Source organism: Plecotus auritus (assembly GCF_963455305.1).
Source record: "Plecotus auritus genome assembly, chromosome: 13".
Lineage (NCBI taxonomy): Eukaryota > Metazoa > Chordata > Mammalia > Chiroptera > Vespertilionidae > Plecotus > Plecotus auritus.
Window position 1 is genome coordinate 5,021,545 of NC_137779.1, and position 19,896 is coordinate 5,041,440.

At 55.9% G+C, this 19,896-nt stretch overlaps 1 protein-coding gene across 12 annotated transcripts in view; it reads left to right on the forward strand.

Annotated features, from left to right (window-relative positions):
• Nucleotides 1-19,896, forward strand: part of GRAMD1B (GRAM domain containing 1B) — a 255,635-nt gene that overhangs the window by 156,742 nt on the left and 78,997 nt on the right. The window contains exon 1 of one of the 12 annotated variants that reach the window (XM_080650484.1): nt 8,580-9,124. The exons of the other annotated variants lie outside the window; for them this stretch is intronic. Coding sequence (XP_080506610.1) covers nt 9,102-9,124 — 23 coding nt within the window. The 5' untranslated portion in view covers nt 8,580-9,101. Of the gene's footprint in view, nt 1-8,579; nt 9,125-19,896 lie in introns of those variants that run through there. 12 annotated transcript variants of the gene reach the window in all.

A 19,896-nucleotide genomic window follows, 5' to 3' on the forward strand; every position in this document is an offset into this window, starting at 1 on the left:
CACAGCAGGTAAAAGGGCCGGAATACTTTTGAGCCTTTTTTCAACCTTAAGGCGCTGATGAGAAAAGGCCCTGAGGGTGGGCCCTGAAACGTCAGACTCGGCCCGACAGGATGCAGCCTGCTCCCTCCACGCCCCGTACTATTGGCAGCGACAGAAGCAGCTGCTGCTGACACCTGTCTTGCAAATAGGATGTTCTTGCCTCCATGAAGGATGGTAAATAAATATTGGATCCTTTTTCTGGCTAACTCTTCTGTGTTATAAGACCAGAGTAATCAAAAATAGTTATCACAGACAGACTTAGTGTAGGTTAGCTGAGAATAGTCACCATTCCTCGTTAGTTGATTGAAAAATTGGGGCAATGATCAGGGACCGATGCTCCTTTTGGAGAGCAGAGCACTCAGACCCCCTGCCTTAACGCTTCACGTTGTTCACTCCAATGCCTGCGTCCTACCGTCCTTACCCGATGGCAGCTTCTGGAGGCCAGGCAGACATTGCATTTATTGTTAGATGTCGTGATTTGCTTGGGGCATGAACATATCGGGCACTCAATAAGGATAGATTGTTGGATAAATAAATGATTCCTCTAACAGAAATATTACCAAGCAAAATTACAGAAGCATCCCCAGCAAAAAAGGAACGTTGGAAATGTTACTCCGTGAAGGAGGAAGAGGCAGGGCGCCTGGGGTGGCGGCTGCTGTGCTGGCAGCCTGAGGGGTGGACACGGTGGAGATAATCACCATGCTGGTTCATGGCTGGGAGGACGCGCCGCGACGTCGCCGTGTTGTGCCATTAACCCCTGAACACGCTCAGGCTGCTGTCCTTGTCACGTTTCCCAGATGGAGCTGAGGTTTGGGGGAGTGAGGGGACGTGCTCGAGGGCACACAGCTGTTCCGTAGGGACCTGAGCTCCAGTCTGATTTCAGCGTCCCCGGCGGAGCCGCAGCACAGGCTCCGGGACCACGTCCGGCCTTGTCAGCTAGGAACGCGAATTTCTAGCCCGTCATGTCCGCAGGCAGTTTCTCTGCCGGACGGATTCCTGCGTGTCCTTGGCCAGGAGACGCGCACGGTTAAGTGCGGCACCGCTCCTTCACCCGCGCGTCCGCGGCCGTTGTTCTGTGTGACTGAGCTGAGGGAAACACGGGCGCCTTGTGGAGGGGAGTGAGGCGCAGCAGCTGGCTGTGGTGCGGTGCTCCCCCTGAGAGAGCCTGGGTCCCCAGCACCTCCCGCCACCCGATTTCCTCCTGGGATAAGCAGGAGGAGCGGCGGGGCAGTGGAAACGCACCCCTCTTCCATCTGCATGTCATTAGCAGGCGTGGCCTCGGCATGTCCACGCTCCTGCTGGCGGGGTTCTCTGAGGGGTCGTCCCGTTCCTGGCCTCCTAGGGCCACCCTCCGTCTAGCAGCCGGTGCCCTGTGACCCCGACAGCTGATGGAGGAGACGGGGGAACAGCCAGGAGCAGGCTGCGCTGTGCAAGGGGCAGCAGTGATTTGGGGGTGAAGGGAAGGGAGGGTGGAGGCAGGGTGTCTCTGGGGTGCCCATTGCAAACAGCAGGGAAACCAGTTCTTTTTCATGCCAAGAAGTCTCCATGGAGAAGGGGTGCCAGAGCGAGCTCAGTGGGCTCTGCAGGAGGCGAGGTGAGCGGGGGAGGCAGTGCCTCGGGCCTGGCTGACAGGAGGCAGCGGAGCGAGGAGCGAGGAGCGAGGGAGGGCTTCGTGGCACAGGCGAGGGCTAGCCCTCCGCTGGGCCTCTCCCCCAGCTTCCACTTCATCTCCGCGGCCAGTTCCTGGCGGGTGGGCCAGTTCCTCTGTTACACGCGGGTTCGTGCTGCCTCGCTGGTGCTGTGAGAAGCACGTGGCACAGTGTAGAGACCACTCTGTAGTCGGGGTGCCCAGCCGGCGTCTGTGGGAGCCCGGCCGCCTCCGTTCCGTGTTGGTAAAGTAGCCGGGGGTGGGGTGAAGCCTCCTGGAGCTTGGCTTTGACCTTCCTATGCTGTTGTTGCTGGAAGAACATTCCGGATTAGCAGATTGTGAAGGAGGGGCAAAGAAGGATGGGGGCGGTCTGTCCTTTTCTTTAACTCCAGCACCCTAAGTAAATCCCGGGGCACAGAGGCGGAGGAAGCATTCTTGAGATGAACAGACCCCACCTGCTTCCCACACAGTCTGTCAGCCTCTGCTGATCTGTGCTCTCTGCCTGCCCTTCCCCGCCCTACCCCTCCCTCCCCTCTTCCTCCCTCCCTCCCCCCTCCCAGTAGCAGACCTTGGAGCTGGAGGACAGGGGTGTGCAGGGGTCCCTAAGGTAGAGGGGGTTTGGGGGGCTAGGAGGGCCCCCAGCTGGGAGCTGACACAGACGCACAGACCAGAAGGCAAGGCCAATGCCTGCAGCTCACATGATCACCCCAGAGCCAGTGACTAATAGTGGCAGAGGGTGGAGAGATGCCGCAGGGGAGGGGGCAGGGAGGCGGAGGGAGCCCCTGACCAGGAGCGCTGGCCCAGGCTGTGGCCATGGCCATCTGCCGCCCTCGCAGGCTCTCCTGACTGCGCTGGGGAGTTTGGAAGAGGGCTTTGGCTGGAGGACAAAGAGGAGGCTCTCCCTCCCCCACGGCTCCTCTCACTTCCTGACCTCCAAAATGCTCCTTAAATATAACACTCAGCGCCTGCCGCTCTGCCGAGCCTGGGCTTCGGTTCCCAGCGTGATTGCAGCGGCTCTGGCCCAGTTTGCAGCTCTGCCGGCCCTGCCTCTCGGCCCTGAGCGGGGCGCAGGGGAGCAGGCGGGCCCAGGAACTGGAGACAGAAGCCGGCCTCGGGGATCAGCCTGATTTCTGCTTCTGCTCCGCGTGTCCCTGTGACTTCCCAAGGTCACAGGGAGGCTTGGCCTCTGGTGGTGGGAGGAGCACGGTGGGCAGGTGGGAGTCGGAGGGCTGGCTCTCCCCGGGGTGCACCGCTCTCAGGCTCCCCTCCGCGGGCGTGGGTGTCTGCCCAGGACCCAGCGACTGCCCTGGCTGAAGACCTCTGGCCGTCTAGTCCCTGCCTCGGGGTGAGGCTAAGGCGTGTTTTGTTGGATTAGGGAAGGAATCGCACCAGGTGGGTGAGACCGACCGACCCTGAGACCAGGAGGTCAAAGCAGTTGAAGTTGAAAAGGAACTTTTTCCGACTTTCATTCAAACCCAGTGAAGTTCGGGAGAAACCATTGTAACCAGAAGCTTGGAACCCTGCAGAGCAAACTGGTGTTAGTCAGCCCATGTAAACACAACAAGCATTTGAGTTTCCATGAGCCTGGGGAGGCCAATTCTGTGAGCTCAGATTTTTGAAAATGCAGATAATACAAAACTTGGTCATAGTTTATCTGTCCACACCACCACCCCGCCTCCATGGGGCTGCTCACAACACCCAGGGGAGGGTGAAGCCAGGGTGTCCCAGTTCCTGCGCTTATTTTAAAATGGTTTCTGCTGCGTGCAGCATCGATACGTGATCATGTACAAAATACTAAATACGCGTAAAGCATGCTGACAGGAGAAACAAGCATGGTGGCCATCCTCCCTGTGCTGCCGACCCCCCTGGCCCCCACCCTCCAGAGGTGACCACCTTTCTGCATGTTGAGTTTGTCGCCCCGTGGTTTTGCATTTGATGGGTCCAGGATGCAGTAGTCTCCCCTTCTCCATGGGTCGGCACCCCAGGGATGCCCCACACCCTGATCAGTGCTGAACTCTATATATGCCATGTTTTTCCTTTGAATACACATTTCCATTTTACAGCTTCTCGCTGGTACATCCGGGTGACAGCATCGTTACTCTTGCGTTTGGGGCCATTATTAAGTCAAATAAGGGTGACCTGAACACAAGACTGCGCAGCTGTGGCGGGCATGTGACACCAAGTGGCCCGTGGGTGGGTGGCCCCACAGTGTGGATCTGCTGGACAAAGCATGAGTCATGTCCCGGGAGGATTAGAGCGGGCTGTGACGAGATTTCATCACTCAGCATCGCATGCCGTTTGAACGTATGAATTGTTTAGTTCTGGAATTTTCCATTTAATTTTCTTCGACCCCCGTTGACCAAGGGTAACTGAAACCACAGAAAGTGAAACTGTGAGCAAGGGGCTGCTGTACTGGTATGGACACAACCACCTGTCTGTCCGGTCCATCCCTCCCGGTCCGGGTTCTGCAGGCGGATCACATCGCGTGCATCGTCACCGGGTTGCCGTCGGTGGGGGAAGCCCGTTCGGTGTCCGGGGATGCAGCTTTCACACTCCTACATGGTCAGTAGTTCTCCTAGGCAGCTGAACCGGCATGCTCTTCCTAGCTCCTTCCCAACCCTGGTTCTGTAGGCTGGTTTTCCACCGGGAGACGGGCGTGCGATGGCTTCCCACTGGGATTTAGGTGTGCCGTGGCCCGAGTGCTCGTGAGGCCAGGCACCTTTTTATATCCTTATTGATCGTCTTCTGTCCTGAAAGTGCTTACTAATCACGTGTCTGTTTTTCTAATTTTTTTCTTGATTTTTAGAATTTTAAAATACATTTTGTGAACAGTTCCTTTTTCAGTTACACACAGTGTGTCCCCCAGAATGTATACACACTTTAACAGCTGATAGCTCCGTTTTGAAAATGAAATGTATCTTCATAAATACTGCCTTTCTACTTATTCATTGTGTTTACGCGTTGTTGGGACCCGTATATGTTACAAGCGTTTTCTCCCAGAAAAGCCTTCTCCTCTCCCTTCACCGTCAGTTATGATGGTCAGGCGGCCTTTCTCTCAGGCCTCTCCTGCCGCACGCTGCTTTTTGTGAGTTGTTGGGTAAACAGTCAGGCAGGAGCTCTGGGTGAGGACCTCTCTGTCATTACAACCTGGTGGGGAAGGTAGTCTTTCCTCGGTGGTTCGTCATCGCTGCCAAGGCCAGGACAGGCAGATTCCTCCGAGGTCCTCGGCACGATGGGCGTTTCTTCGTGTTTATTCTGGGGGGGTGGCCAGCATGGGCCTGCTATGGAGACCTCCTCTCACACCGTCGTCCTGGGCTCGTGAGGCGTGAGAAGCAAAGCCCAGGGTCCCAACTTCAGCAAACGCCTCTGGGAAGCCCACCCACGCGGCTTCTCCTTGACTTTCTGGGGTTCCGTCCTCACTAAACCTGTGTCCTCTGACTGTTTCTTAGTTAGGTAATATTTTGATAGCTCATCAAGCATTCTAAAAGATTATTTTTCTTTCTAAATGGCTCATCTGATCCAGCATTTCTAGTTGTTTGTAGCAGGAAGGTCCATCAGGATGTCTAACCTGCCGTATTGCCAGAAATGGAAGACTTCAGAATTTAACTTATTTCTAAAACGTCTCACTCTTCCTAGCGTATGAATATCCAGGAGCCCGGCAGAAACAGGACTGGCACACCTGCCTGACCATTCACCTGCACCCGCCCTGGGCAACCTGGAATTAGTCAGGACCCAGGCTTACCTACCGCGGAACTTGTAAACCACACAACCAGACTGCCCTCCATGGGAAAATGCAAGAGGGAAGATACATCAAATGAGGACGGTTTCTTCATTTCCTTGGTCTCACTCCTTATCACTCCAGGGAAGGACAGTGGTCCTATGCTCTTTAACGCTACGTTGGGGTTGTATTAAGTTTTTCTTTCTTTAAAAAAATTTTTTTTATTGATTTCAGAGAAGAAGGGAGAAGGAGAAATAGAAACATCAGTGATGAGAGAGAATCATTGATCAGCTGCCTCCTGCACGCCCCCTACTGGGGATCGAGCCTGCAACCCGGGCATGTGCCCTTGACCAGAATCGAACCCGGGACCCTTCAGTCCCTAGACCGACGCTCTATCCACTGAGCCAAACCAGCTGGGGCTGTATTGAGTTTTTCTTTATGGACCACAGAGACGGAGCCAGGTTCTAGGGTCCCATGAAAGCCCTGGATTCAGAATCAAGAGCAAGTGGGATGCAAGGTGGATGAGTGTCTCCCCACCAGCTCAGCTCTTCCTTTTCTTTCCCTTTCACGTCCCTCACCTCCCACCTCACTCACACGCCAGCCACTCCTCAGGAATGAGAGGCAGCTGCTCGCCGCAGTCTCTTTCCCACCTGTTGCCTGGCTTCTTTGGTCCGGGAGCAGGGGCCCTCACCACTCGGCGTGTCCGGTAGAGAAGCGTCTTTGTCGGCACACATATGGTGAAGCGCTCAGTCCCGAGCTTGCAGCCTGCTGGCATTTGGCGTTAGGCAAATCACGACACCATGCTCTTGCCCTGGCTGGCATGGCTCAACTGGTTGAGTGTCATCCCTTGCACCAAAGACTAGATTAGATGAGGTTCGCTTCCCGGTCAGGGCGCATGCGCAGGTTGTGGGTTCCACACATTGGTGTTTGTTTCTCTCGCTCTCAAAAGAGAAAAAAAGTCAATGAAAAATATATTTTTAAAAAAGACCCCACACTCTTTAGTTTTCAGCTGCATTTCCTGGTGAATAAGGATAGTCACCACTTCATAATTTGGAGGTGTGGCTTGAATGAGATGATGCATGTAAAGTACTTAGCATGATGCCTGACATGATATGCTCCCAACAAATTCCTACTAAATAGTTGCAAAGGAGACTTTCCTTTTACTGAAACAGGTAGAGCAAAAGCTAAGCGTTTAACGTCTGCAGGCCTGTGTTTCTAATGGGACACGCGGGGAGCGCTGGTCCAGGGTCTGGGCGTTGCCTGTGCCCAGAGCAGTTGGGGGGCAGGATGAGAATGTCCTCACCCACTTGTACCCCACGTGACATTCCTCTGGGGCAGGGGTGGGAGCCTTTTTTCTGCCCTGGACTGTTTGGATATTTATAACATCATTTGTGGGCCATACAAAATTATCAACTTAAAAATTAGCCTGCTGCCCGGGCTGGTGTGGCTCAGTGGTTGAGCGTCGGCCTATAAACCAGGAGGTCCCTGTTCGAGTCCTGGTTCAGGCACATGCTTGGGTTGCGGGCTCGGTCCCCAGTGTGGGGAGGGCAGGAGGCGGCCAATTGATGATTCTCGCTCATCATTGGTGTTTCTATCTCTCTCGCCCTCCCCCTTCCTCTCTGAAATCAATACAAGTATATTTTTTAAAAATGTAGCCTGTTATATTTGGTCAAACATTTAACTCACCCTAATGCCTTGGCAGGGCCAGACCAAAGGATTTCATGGCCTTATATGGCCCCCATAGGTCGGACAATCCCCATCCCTGCTCTAGGGGTTGGGTCACATGACCTGGGCGGCCAGGTGAGTGGCTTATCTAGGTCATAAAGGAGAACTCCACGCACTTCTGGTATCTATTGCATCTTTACTATACCTGTGCTGAAAGCAGGGCCTGGACACAGGCGCAAAGAGTGTTAAACACATACCCGCAGATGTGTTAGAAGTCTTAGAAGTAATTCACTGATTTCTGACACGGGGGCTGTGGATGGAGGGAAATTCCATTGCCCAGGGCTGCTTTGGGCTGCATCTCTGGAAGCTCAGGATACCTTAAAGAGTATTTCTGCTGGACCATCTGAACACTGGAGAGAGACTGCAGGGTTTTAATTAGGTTTGAATAAGGTCACTTCAATTAGCGCTTGCTGTAGTACCCCTGCGGTATGCAAGCAGGGAGACGGAGCGGAGCGAGACCCGCAGCCCTGCCATCTGAAAGGGGAGGCAGGTAATAAACGAGGAGGGACAGGTGCAATGAGTGCTACCAGCTGGGATTTGCTCCAGGTTTTCTTGCGAGTGTTCCTGTCGAGGGTCCCGTGTAGGTGCCGTGCACACAGCATGTGCCGTCCGTAGGCTGCTTTGGGGCGAGTTGCAGGGCAAAGGCTCATGTGGTTCAGTTGAAGGTCACTATTTCATCACTAATCTCCTCTTTGTTCCTCCTCACCCATCCGCATTACTGCCCCAGATAGGCAGTCATCTAGGGAGGGAGACAAAAGCAATCAGTGGAGACGTGGGGCTGGAACCCCACCCTGGCCCAGCCTGGGGCGCGTTAGGGGATCCTTGCCCTTTCCCACGCTGCCGTTGTAGGTTTGAGTTGACTTTGCAGTTCCAGTGCCGCCTCACCCCTCACTCCTCACTGATGCTGCCTGGCCTGGGTCTTCTGGAGCCCTGCAGGGTGATGAGCTGTTTAAACCCTCCCCGAGGCTGGGTGGCCACCTTAAAAGGACCCCTGGCCTCAGGTGACTGGGAGGGGGCACTGTTCTGCCTCCATAAGTTGCTGCCTCACCACACACCTCAGAAGTGGGAAGGTGATCTCTGGTAGGAGGAGAGCTGCCTGGAGAGCTGTGAACAGCTCAGCTGCAGTGGCGCTGGCCCCGCCTTGCTGGGAAAGGGTGCGGGTTCTGCTTAAGGTGGTCTGTGCTGCTCGCCTGCCTCTGACCCCCAGACACTCACCAGCAGCCTTCTGGTGGGCTCAGCCTGGGTTTCCCCAGGTTTACTGAGGGCCTGGGCCGAGGCCCCCTCCGGCCCCCCCTGCCCTCCGTGATGCCCATGGAAGTGCCCCTCTTCAGAGAGTGCTGCCCCTCTCCTTCCTCCCAGGCCCCGCATTGCCCACCCACCCTCTCCCGGACTCTGGGTCCGTCCTGGGACAAAGCGTGTGCTGTGTCTTTAAGTGGGCGGAAGTGGCTGGCAGTGCCGCTTGGGCGCTGCATTGATTAGGAGATTACATGGAGCTGCGGGAGCCGCAGGGGGAAGAGAGGTGCAGCTTCGCCCAGGCTTCTGCTCTCGCTCAGGGCTCGCCTCAGGCTCTCCCCGCGGGGTGAGCTGGCGTGAGGTGAGGGCGGCTGGGTGGGCCGGCCAGCCGCCTGTGGACAGCAACGCCCAGACCGATCGCAGCCCTGCCAGCCTCCCCATCCTCCTCAGAGGCGGCAGTGGCGGCGGCAGCTCGGAGGACGGACGGGCAGCCGCAGCCCCGCTGGATTTAAGCAGCCGCCCTTGGCCGCGGAGCCGGTTCCGGGAAGCGGAGGAAGGGAAGCCGCAGCAGTTCCCTGGCTGCCGCGCGCTCTCTGGTCCTTCTTTCTGCGCTTGAGCCATGTTACCTGGGATGCTGTTCTTCGGGCACTTCGTCGTCTTTTCAGACATGTCCTGGGACCCCCGGCCCTGCACCAGGGATGCTGAGGCCAGGGCCGGCGGGCTGGCGTGACGGTGCCAATGAAAGGGTTCAAGCTCTCCTGGTGAGTGGAGGGGAGGCCCCGCCTCTGCAGCCTGGGTCCTGCTCTCAGCATCCAGACACCCTCCCGGCCGCTCCCCTGGCTGGTCTCGGGGCTCAAGATGGGGCACACACTCCACCAAGTTGGTTCCCCTCTGGCTCAGCCAGCGCCCGCCAGACTCTCCCGGGGTCTGTGGAGGTAGGGGCTGTGGAGAGGACCAACCGCAGCTCGAGAGAGTCCCTAACGTTGAGGGGCACGGCTGGTGCCACTGAGTGAAGATCGCTGGCTTTCAGGAGTCCTGTGTCCCCCGGCTGGAGGCGCAGGGCGCTCTCCCTCACTGGAGGGGGCCTCTCACCCTGCTCCCTGGGCACCTCACCGGTGGGCAGTGGGCAGTCTCAGGCCATCAGGGCTTCTCTCTAGCTCACCTGGTGTCCAGAGGAGAGCGAGTACCCCCCCCCCCACGCCCACTGCCCTGCGGCTGTGCGGGCACCTCTTCCTGGCTGAACGCTGGGGTGTGAGCCACCTGGGCTTGCTGTGTGGGGAGCTCCCAGCAGGGGTGGTGCGTCCTGCCTTCCTTGAAGCCCAAATGGTCCAAGGCGGGGTGGGTGGTCACCTCTCTGAATGGGAGCTTGGTTTTCACAGCCGGGCAGGTACTGAGCCCTTTAACGCATGGAGGCCCAGCCTGGCTCTCGCTGCATCTGGCTTTGCAGCACCTCTCCTCTAGGTCAGACCCTAAGGGCATCGCGGGAGCCCGCCTTCCTCCGAGGCAAGAGCGCCCTTGGTGGGTCTTTCCCAGGTGCTTTGCAGAGGGAACGGGAGGAGCTGAGCTCCTGCAAGCTTGGCTCTTGCTCTAAAACACTGGGAGGCCCTGCCCTGGCCGGGGCTCAGTGGGTTCACCATCGTCCCGTACACCCAAAGGTTGCAGGTTCAAGCCCCAATTGGGGCGCATATGGGAGGTGATGTTTCTCTCTTCCTTCTTCTCTCTCTAAAATCAGTAAAAGCTTATCTTCAGGTGAGGATTTAAAAATATTTAAAAAAACACACACAAAACAACTGTGAGGTCCTGAGTCATGTGAGCACCGGTGACCCCGGCTTGCGGTTTCTGAGATTTGACCTCTGTCCTCTATGTGCAGCTCACGGCCGGTTCCGAGTTTGAGGAAGGGGTGGAGCACTTCGTGCCATCCCTGCCCTCGCTTTCCTGAGCAGCTTCCCTGCTCCAGAGCTGGAAGCCCTTCTCGGAGTCTGTTGGCCCAGGATTCCGGGCCAGTGAGTGTGCGAGCCGCCCTGCACTCCTCAGCAGAGCAGAGCAGGCCTGTGACTTGGCTGGGCCGCCCAGGAGGGCCCAGGTGCTGCTGGGAGAGAGGCTGGGCCCGCATAGGAAGGCAGGCAGCGTCCCTCCACCTCCTGCTCTGGGCACAGCCTGGCCGGCCGGCACTGGGTGCTCGAGGGCTGCTCTGGGCACAGCCCGGCCGGCACTGGGTGCTTGCGGGCTGCGCTCAGGGTGAGACGTCGCTTTGACACAGACGCGTGTGCTCAGCCCAGCTGGAGCCTCCATTATGCAGACATTTGCTTTAAAAATCTGTCTTGAGTATCTTCGGCATTTCAGCAGGAAAGCAGTGTTAAGCTGCGAACCTCACCCTTTCAGCCAAATAAAACATTACAAGACAGAAAAGTTCTGTCATTGTGTCACCTGGACGCTGCTGGTCCTGAGGTCTGTCTTGTGTGGTGGGCGTTGGGCGTGGACTCCTGTGTCCGGGCCGCCCTGCTGTCCCAGCACGTGAGTTGGTAGGAACAAGGTGACCACACATACTGGCCACTGTGTTCTGGACAACAGCACTGTCCGCGTGGGGAAGAGGAGGGAACTCGGTAACTTTCTCATGTCCGATTATTTCTAGAAACATTTCTGAATGCCTGCTCTATGTCAGGATATGAAAGATGGCAATGCCAACAATCAAATGGTAACGCCGATCACAGTTGTGATGGCAGCTGACATGTATGGCGTGCTTACCGTGTGCACGCGCGCCTGTACCTGTGAGTCACGTGGTGCCTGCGGCATTAAGATTAAGATCCCCGTTTACGGAGCGAGGAGAGCGAGACAGAGGGCAGGGGGCCTGTTCGAGGCAGCGGGCGGGACCTGGGCTGTGGATCCGCAGGCACTCCCCCCGTGAGCGCCCGTCTCGGATGCTCTTCTGCAGGCACTGTCCTCGTGTGTAGCGACCCCACAGGTTGGCCTTCTGCTTTGCTGTCTCCTTGCCTTCTACTTATGTGGTTAGTTAACTAGACTTTTTAAAGTGTGTGGAAGTGCATTGTCTCATTCCATCCCTACTATAACCCTACAAAACGGGGTTTCTCATTCGGGAGCTACAGAAACGGAGGTGGAGAGCGGGTTTAGAATAAATCGTGCACCTGATTAGTGAGACAATCAGGGTGCACACTCTTGTGACTTGACCATTATTACGGTTTTGTGGCCACCACAGCAAGAGAGGTGTGTCTGTTAGACCGTCTTCCCAGAGAGCAGGGCCATACACTCGTTACTCGTCCAAACCTTCATTCTATAGATGTGGACATTATCTTCGCAGCCCTGTGCCTGGGCATTGAGGGGACTAGACAGAAAGGACGTTGCCTCTGACTTCTAGGGACTCATGGATAGCATGAGACCCATCTCTCCTCACACTCACACGGAACCTGTAAACCAAGTCAGTAAGTGCTCAGGGACGGATACATGCAACGCGCAAGCCTTGGAGGAATTCAGAGGCGGCGAGAACTCATTTCAGCCGGGCCGCAGAGCAGCTGCGGGAGTGCCTGGCCCCGCGGGGGTGCAGGCTGGACACACGGCGTGGAGTCAGGGCGTTCCCTTAGGGGATGCTTTTGGATGAAGTTGAGCAAGAAGTGTGCCTGTGATTAACAAGCGGCTGGATCGTGAGGTAGAGCCCCTCCCCCAGCCAGCCTCCCTGGTTAGGGCGGGGCTCTAGGCTCTCCGGAGGCAGTGACCCAGGTGCAGGCAGCAGGCGCAGACAGGGAGGGCTGGGCTGTCAGGGCTGTGGGACACGTGAGGTTTGGAAGCCAAGTAACTTTTTAAGATAACAAGTCGCCTCCTGAGCTGCTGCCGGCGGATGACTGTGCATGTGTGTGATGTAGCGGTATGCCTAGCCCTGCAGCGTTCAGGACCCCAGCACCCGGAAGGTCTCCGGGTTTGTGGGGCGGCTCTCCAACACACTGCCATGGCCCCCAGAGGACCTGGCAGACGGCAGTGACGTGCGTATGGGTTCCGGGTCCTCGTCCGTCCTCACATCTGCGGGGTGTGCAGCGTCCGCAGAGCCTAGCGGCCGGGGCAGGCCTGCGGGAAAACCTGTGCGGGAAGAGTGTGATTCTGTGAAAAACTAATGTTGTTCTCACACAAGCAGGGCAGGTCCGCAGATGAGAGGGAGTTGGAGGGTCTGTGTGTGCGGGTGAGGGTGGGGGTGAGGGGGCAAGCGGCTGCGTCACACTGTGATGGGACATGCGTGCTCCTGAGAAGTCCTGCTCCTCTCTGCTTACGGGCCGACCTGCATCGTTGCCCTCTGTGTGTCGTGGAGGTTAGCGGTCAGCCGTGTGTTAGTTCACAGTGAAGGCCAATTGTCCGGCGTCCTTTTTTCCTTCCAGTCTGGCCCGGAACAGAGCGGTTCTTCAGCTCAGGCTTAGATTCACGAAAGGAGGGTGGCTTAGGTTGCAGCAGGCACAACTTCAGTTCGACTCTGAAAAGCCTGGAATTCCTGTCTCCACGGTGTCACCATCAGATTTCTCTTGCGGCGTTTGTTCTGTGCGCAGTTTGTCTAGAGGAGGAGGAAGCCGGCGTGGCCTCTGCCACCCCTTTGAGGACCCGGCTTCCCGGCGTTGCCCGGGAGCCAGCTGCAGTGCAGGTGGGTTGCGCGGGGCTCCCGATTCTGGAGAGCCACCTGAGTCCGAGTCACGTGACCACTGCTCACTTGCTGTGTGGCCTGCAGGTGACTTCTGTCTGCCTTGGGGCACAGCTGGTTTGACAGTGGGATTAAAACACAGTTGCTGGAGAGAGTCATCCGTCTCCCAGCTTCCTTTTTTTAAAATACATTTTTATTCATTTTAGAGAGGAAGGGATAGGAGAGAGAGAGATAGAAGCATCCGTGACAAGAGAGAATCATCTGCCGGCTGCCTTCTACATGCTTCCTACTGGGGATGGAGCCCACAGCCCGGGAATCGCCCTGACGGGGAATCGAACCCTGACCTCCTGGTTCAGAGGTTGATGCTCAACCAGTCAGCCACGCCGGCTGGGCTCCCAGCTTCCTTTTTAGTAATGGTTCAGAAAAAGGCCAGTCTTGATGGAGGGGTCACTGATACTGTGAACTGGGGGTGCAGTGTCTTAGCCAGCAGAAGACACTAAAATAAACCTTTATTTGAAAATGTTGAGTATTCATTTACAAATGTCCCCCAGCGGGCACCCCCTCTTGCTGGCAGGTGAGATTTACATCACTTTGGTGGGAAGAGAATCTGAGAATCGGGTTTTCTACCCTCGGGTACTGGCGGCACTGAGTGCTGGTCCCTAAGTGTTTAACTGCCTTGAGTGACGTAGGCATCTCTGGCGGATGGATCTGGCCGAGGAGTCATTAAAAGGATGCGCCCCCCCCCCCCGCCCCCCCAGGCTGCTGCTTTGGGGAAAGGACTGCACCTGGCCTGAATAAGCAGCAATAAGCATCACTCGCCTTGTGTGTGTGTGTGTGTGTGTGTGTGTGTGTGTGTGTGTCATCATTTCTTTAAGAAGAAAGATGAACTCGATTGGAATGTAAGCTTCTGGATGGCAGAGATCGTGTCCAGCAAATCAGACCCGGGCTCTTTGCTGCGGCTAGAAACCCCTCCTGGTCACGAAGCATTCCCCAGCCGGCAGCGATGGGGTCGGGCTTCTGTGACAGAACGCGGAGAGAATGCGTCTGACCTCTTGCTAATTGTCCAGAAAGCTGGGCGTGTTTCCTCAGCAAGCTGTGAAGGTGACAGGATGTGAGAGGCCAGCTGCGGTGGGTGAATGTGTGAGCTTAGCTCCAAGGCCGTGCTGCGTTTCTGTTTGCGGAAAGGTGTTGGATTAGCCTGGATGGGCCAGGGTAGGCCGCCATAACCAGTAGCGCCCGTATCCGCCCACACACTCAATCGCTTAGCTCACTGTAAGTTAGTTCTAGAGAGTTCTTCTCCAAGTCCCTCCGAGGCTGGGGAGGCTCTGGAGGGTCACCCTCGTGGGGGGCTCAGTCCCGCGGGGGGTGGAGAGTGCTCTCAAAGGCCTCTCCTTGGAAGCAGACACAGGCCGGCCCCTGGGGCACATTGGCCAGGAGAGTGGGAGTGTCGGCTGCACGGCGAGGACGGCACCGGACATGCTGCTGGCACCGGCCTGCCCACCGCAGCGGCCTCTGTGGGAGCGCGGCAGGCGCGTGCCCCTTCCTGAGACCGCCCGGGTTTGCTTCCTGCCTGTGGAGCAGAGGCCTGGGTCGGAGGCACCTGGAGGACCTGCGTGCCCCCAAGCAGGGTCCGCACAGGCAGCTGCGGGCCGGATTCAGCGCACGCCTGCTTTTGTAAAGCTTGCGAACTAACAATGTTTCCTGACATTTTGAAGTGGTTGGAACAGATCAAGAGGAGACTGGTATTTAATGCCACGGAGTACTGTATGAGATTCAGATTTAAGTCTCCATAAGGCTTTATTGGCGTGCAGTCAAGTTCATCTGTCTGCGTGTTGCCTGGGACGGCTTTCACGCCACGGCGTCCAAGCTGACGTGACAGAGCCGTGGCCCACGAAGCTGAAATGCTCACTGTCTGGCCCTTTACACGTCGTTTGCCGCCTCCCAAGTGCAACAGAGTCACGTGTTTTCACGGCGACTCCCCGCCTGCAGCCGGTTCTGGTCGCTGTACAGTCACAGCCATGAGAGGCCTCTGCTAACGGTTGCCGGTGCTCTCGTAGTCACTCACGAACTGGAACGTAAATGCTTTCTGAGCAGTAACTCCGCAGCTCTTGGGCTGGCACTGTGGTTATGCGGGTTTTCTGCGTCAGTGAGCCAAGGCTCAGAGGAGTGACGGGATCGTCCAGGGTCACACCGCAGAGTCCTGGTGCTGCCCTCCATGCTCTCACCACCGCGGCGACAGTGTGGCCAGAGCCAGGGTTTCGTACATGAGAAGAGAGAAGATGGACCCGAGGGAAGTTAGGGAACTGTCCTAAGGTGACTCATGAAGACGCTTGATGACATGACTGATAACCACCAAAGACAGAGACAGAGAAGTGATGTGCAAGGGGCGGGGGCGGGGGCTGATGGAGGACATGGGGGTGGGTTGATCCTTGAAGGAGGGATTTCCCTGAGGTTTTAAGACTTGAGTGGGTCTCCCAGGCAGGGAGGAAGCAAGGAGTGGGCCACAGGACCCAGAGTGAGGGCCAGGTGGAAGGGAGAGAGCGAGCGAGCACCGCGCAGTGCGGGAGGGGCACGGGGGGGCGGAGCAAAGGGGCAGGACAGGGCTCACCTGCACACAGCCTGGAGCGGGAGGAAACCCCAGGCTCAGGTGCAGAGCGCGATGCCGTTCCCACATCCTGGGCACGATGCTCGGGGCCGAGCGGGGGGTGAGTGTGTAGTTTGGGGCATTCATGCAGAATAGCATTAGACATAACAAGGCTCCTGCAAGGGTCTCATACAAACCCTGCAGGAAAGGTGACATTCATCCCATTTTACAGGTAAGGACACTGAGTCTCAAAGAGGTTTAAGTAGCACCAGGATGGCACGGGGGTGGCAGACGGGCGAGATGGAAGCTGTCAACTCTTACGCTCTGTGCTGGAGGCCTTGAGCAGTGCGAAGAGAGTGCTTACTTGGTAGAAACGTGGGCTTTACACGTAACCACTTAGAAGAAGCCCCGAGGAGGGGGAATCGCTCTGGCTGGCGATGCTCGCTGTCAGCTGGTCGCACAGCAGAATAATCTCCCCCGACTCAGCCCCTGGTGACTCCAACCCAGTCACCACTCCCGTACATAATGTATCTGTACAGCTTACAGAAGTACACTTGAGCCCAGCCAGTGTGGCTCAGTGGTTGAGCGCCGGCCCATGCATCAAGGTCACTAGTTCAATTCCCGGTCAGGGCACATCCTGGGTTGCGGGCTCCATCCCCAGTAGGGGCGTGCAGGAGGCAGCCTATCAATGTTTCCATCTCTCTCTCCCTTCTCCCTTCTCTGAAATCAGTTCATACTTTTTTTAAAAGCATTCCTTCCTTAAAAAGAAAGTCCAGTTGGCCCTTGAACAGCAGGTCCACTTATATGTGGATCTTTCTCAATAAAGATTGTGAGTGTGTTTTCCTGAGGATTTTCTCAGCACTGCCTCTCTCTAGCTCCCTTTGCTGCATGAACGCCATGTGTAACATGTAACATATGGAGTGTGTGTCAGGGGCTGTCCATGGCGTCTGGGAGGCTCCTCGTAGTTACGCTTTGTGGGAACCAGCAGTTCCGTGTGGACTGTTTACTGAGAGGAGGTCTGTGCCCCTAACCTCCACGTGTTCAGGGTCTACGCATCTGTTAAGCGCCAGAATATTCTCCAGACGTTCGAACGCTGTGTGGTCATTTCGTTTGTTTCATAAGATTTAGAGAAATACTCAGAGGCTGAGGGGACAAGCCCCAATGCGAACCGCGAGAGCTGCGCGCTGACCGGGTGCTGCGTCCGGCTGAGCTCTGTCCCCGGAGGTGGGTTACGCTTCGCAGCAGCGCCTCTTGGTCCTAGCGCCGCGAAGTGGCTGCTCCATCATGTCGCGCTGCTCCCTGGAGCCGCAACGGGCCCCCGGTGGACCTGCTGCGGCCTGTTGGTGTGGCCCCAGGCAGGCTGCCTCCTGTCCCCAGGCCTTGATGTTCTCATCCATGAAATGGTGCTAATCACACTCCCTGTTGAAGGCAGTGGGAAAATCAGGGGAGGTGATGGGTGTTACGCCTTAGGAGTCCCGACACACGGTAACACCTTATACGTGTTAAGTATATTGTAGTCTTTATTATTTCATGTTTGGCATTATTCAAAGAGAGCATGGTCCTTGCTCTCCACACGTAAAACCACAGCTGTTCCTCATGCCCAGGTGGCTACAGAGAGCTCTGATCATGATCTTTGCTGGAGGAGCCAGGAATACACTCTCAGCCTCATCAGCTAGTTTACCTTGCCTTTCAACGCCGTGGTTTAGTCTTGGTCTCTGTCCCACGTGGGCACGGTCACTGGTGACTTAGCCGGAGGCTAGAACGCGTCCACCCCTCACGGTGGACCAGCGCCCCCATCTTGGAGATGACAGGTGGGGTCGGGGGCAGATCCTCTCTCCTGTGGATCCTCACTGACTTCAGGCTCTGGATCTCTGACGTACAAGACTCTAACCTTCGTCCAGGTCCCACTGGGTCCTTCCACCCTCTGCAGTGCGTGTGTTCATGTGTTTATTTGCTGAGCACCCACGGGGCGAGGTGGTTGGAACACAAGGATGAGCGAGAGCTGGTGCTGGCCCAGGAGGGGCCTGCAGAGGAGGGAGCCGCGGGGGCCGGCCCGGGAAGAGCCTCCCAGTGCCCGCGTTAGCAGGACCGTTGCGCGCCGGCTCCGATGCGCTCCCGCTGCGGCGCACACAGAGCCATCTTTCAGTTAAGCTGCTTTTGGACCCTGTCTCCTGGGATGGGAGCCTCCTTGTATCGTGACGGCTTCCCCGCAGCGGCCTCAACTCTTTACCCCGACCTACGGCCGGAGATTCTGTCCTGTGGGATTATGACCTGACATGCAACGCCCCTTTGTCCCCAGAGGCTTCACTTGACAAACCGCAGGATGCAAACTTTGGGCTGTGCCACGGGCTGCGGAAGGAGGGCTGATCTGCCAGCTGCCTGTTTTGCTTGGCCACGTTTGGGCCTAAAATGTTCCTTTTAAATATTTTTTTTATTCTGCATCTCCTGACTCTGCTGTGTTCCAATGATTTTATGTAACCCTCTGACTTCATGAACCAACAACTTCTACTTCTAGTTCTTGCCTTCTTTGATAGAAACAAGCACAATACGTTTTAACTGTTGTGAGTCCCATCGGTAATAGGCGCTAACCACTGCCATTCAGCGCGTGAGCGTCTGCAGGAGCCGTTACGTGTACAGCTGCAGGGACAGCGCTCTCTCCAGCTCTGTGCGTGGGGTTTGTAGTAAATACTCAGCCCTGGATGCTGCGAGGACCGTGGGGCAGCTATAGCATTGGTTTTCTTGCTCGCGGCAATCTTCTTTTTCGGGTTAAATTCTCCTAAGTATAGCTCTGTGCCAGCAATTTTCAACCTTTTTCATCTCGTGGCACACAAACTAATTACTAAAATCCTGCAGCATACCAAAAAATACCTTTTTTGCTGATCTGACAAAAAATAGGTTTAATTTTGGTTCATCCACACTGGACAGCTGTGGTTGTGTTGGCTGTTGTCACTTTTTTATTTGACAACCTAAGGCAGTGGTCGGCAAACTCATTAGTCAACAGAGCCAAATATCAACAGTACAACGATTGAAATTTCTTTTGAGAGCCAAATTTTTTAAACTTAGACTTCTTCTAACGCCACTTCTTCAAAATAGACTCGCCCAGGCCGTGGTATTTTGTGGAAGAGCCACACTCAAGGGGCCAAAGAGCCGCATGTGGCTCGCGAGCCGCGGTTTGCCGACCACTGACCTAAGGGAAAAAGAGGTCAGTGCCCCTGACCAAATAGTCAGGTGTTACATGTTTAAACATGCCTGCAGCACACGGGTTGGAGATTCTGCTCCAGGCGTAAGTCAGGACCCCTGTCAAGCCGGTCGGGAGCGCTAAGAATAGTAACCATCACCACCATCACAAAAGACCCTCGGCCACCATTGCAGACGTCAGCGCCCGCTCTGCCCCTCTCTGCGCCCTCGCTCCTGGGAGCGGGCTGGCTGCATGGAGAGCAGATTGTCATAGTTTCCCATCCCGCCTGCTCGCCGCGGCCTCCTTTCCCGTCACTCCCATTGGAGCTTCTGCGCTGTTTGTTCGCTTGTTCCTCCTCACCCCCCACGGAGTGGGGTCTGTTTCTGCAGCCTCTCCCCGATTGCCCTCCACCCGTGACGTCTGCACTGTGTTCATTCGTGACCTCGGATGTCTGGCTTGGCCTGTGGCAATAGCCACCTGGCTGCTTCCTTCTTCTTTTTAAAACAGCTTTATTGACTCATATAATTCATATACCGTAGAGTTCACTCCTTTAAAGTGTAAAACAGCTTAACGGTTTTAGCATATTCACAGATGTGTGCAGCCATCACCACAGTCCATTTTAGAACATCTTCATCGCCTCAGAAAGGAACTCTTACCTTAGAGCCAGCTACCCCCAACCCCCAGCCCAGCCCTAGGCAACTACTAATCTACTCTCTGTCTCTATGTACTCCCCTAATCTGCAAAAGGAGGTGGTAATACAGTTGTAATGATAAATAAATAATGCAATAATTAATAAATAATCAGACAAGAATAAACTTTCCTGTAGTCATAACTGTGAACCTACGTTTGCCACACCTGTCTACACAGACTTGTGACCGGCTTCTTCCACTTAAATGTGTTTGCAAGGTTCGTCCAAGTCACGCACGTGCCAGGACTCCCTCTTTCATGACTGAATAATCTCCTCGCTTCTTGTAACTCCCAGGTCAGTCTCGTTCGGCTGTCACAGGCCAGATCTCCAACCTTCTTTAAACACCGAATGTGCCCCTGTTGCGTACAAGCCCAGTTGGCATCTTGACATGTCATTCAAGGCCTTCTGCAGCCTGGCCCCGCCCAACTGCCATCCTGCCTCCATCCTCCG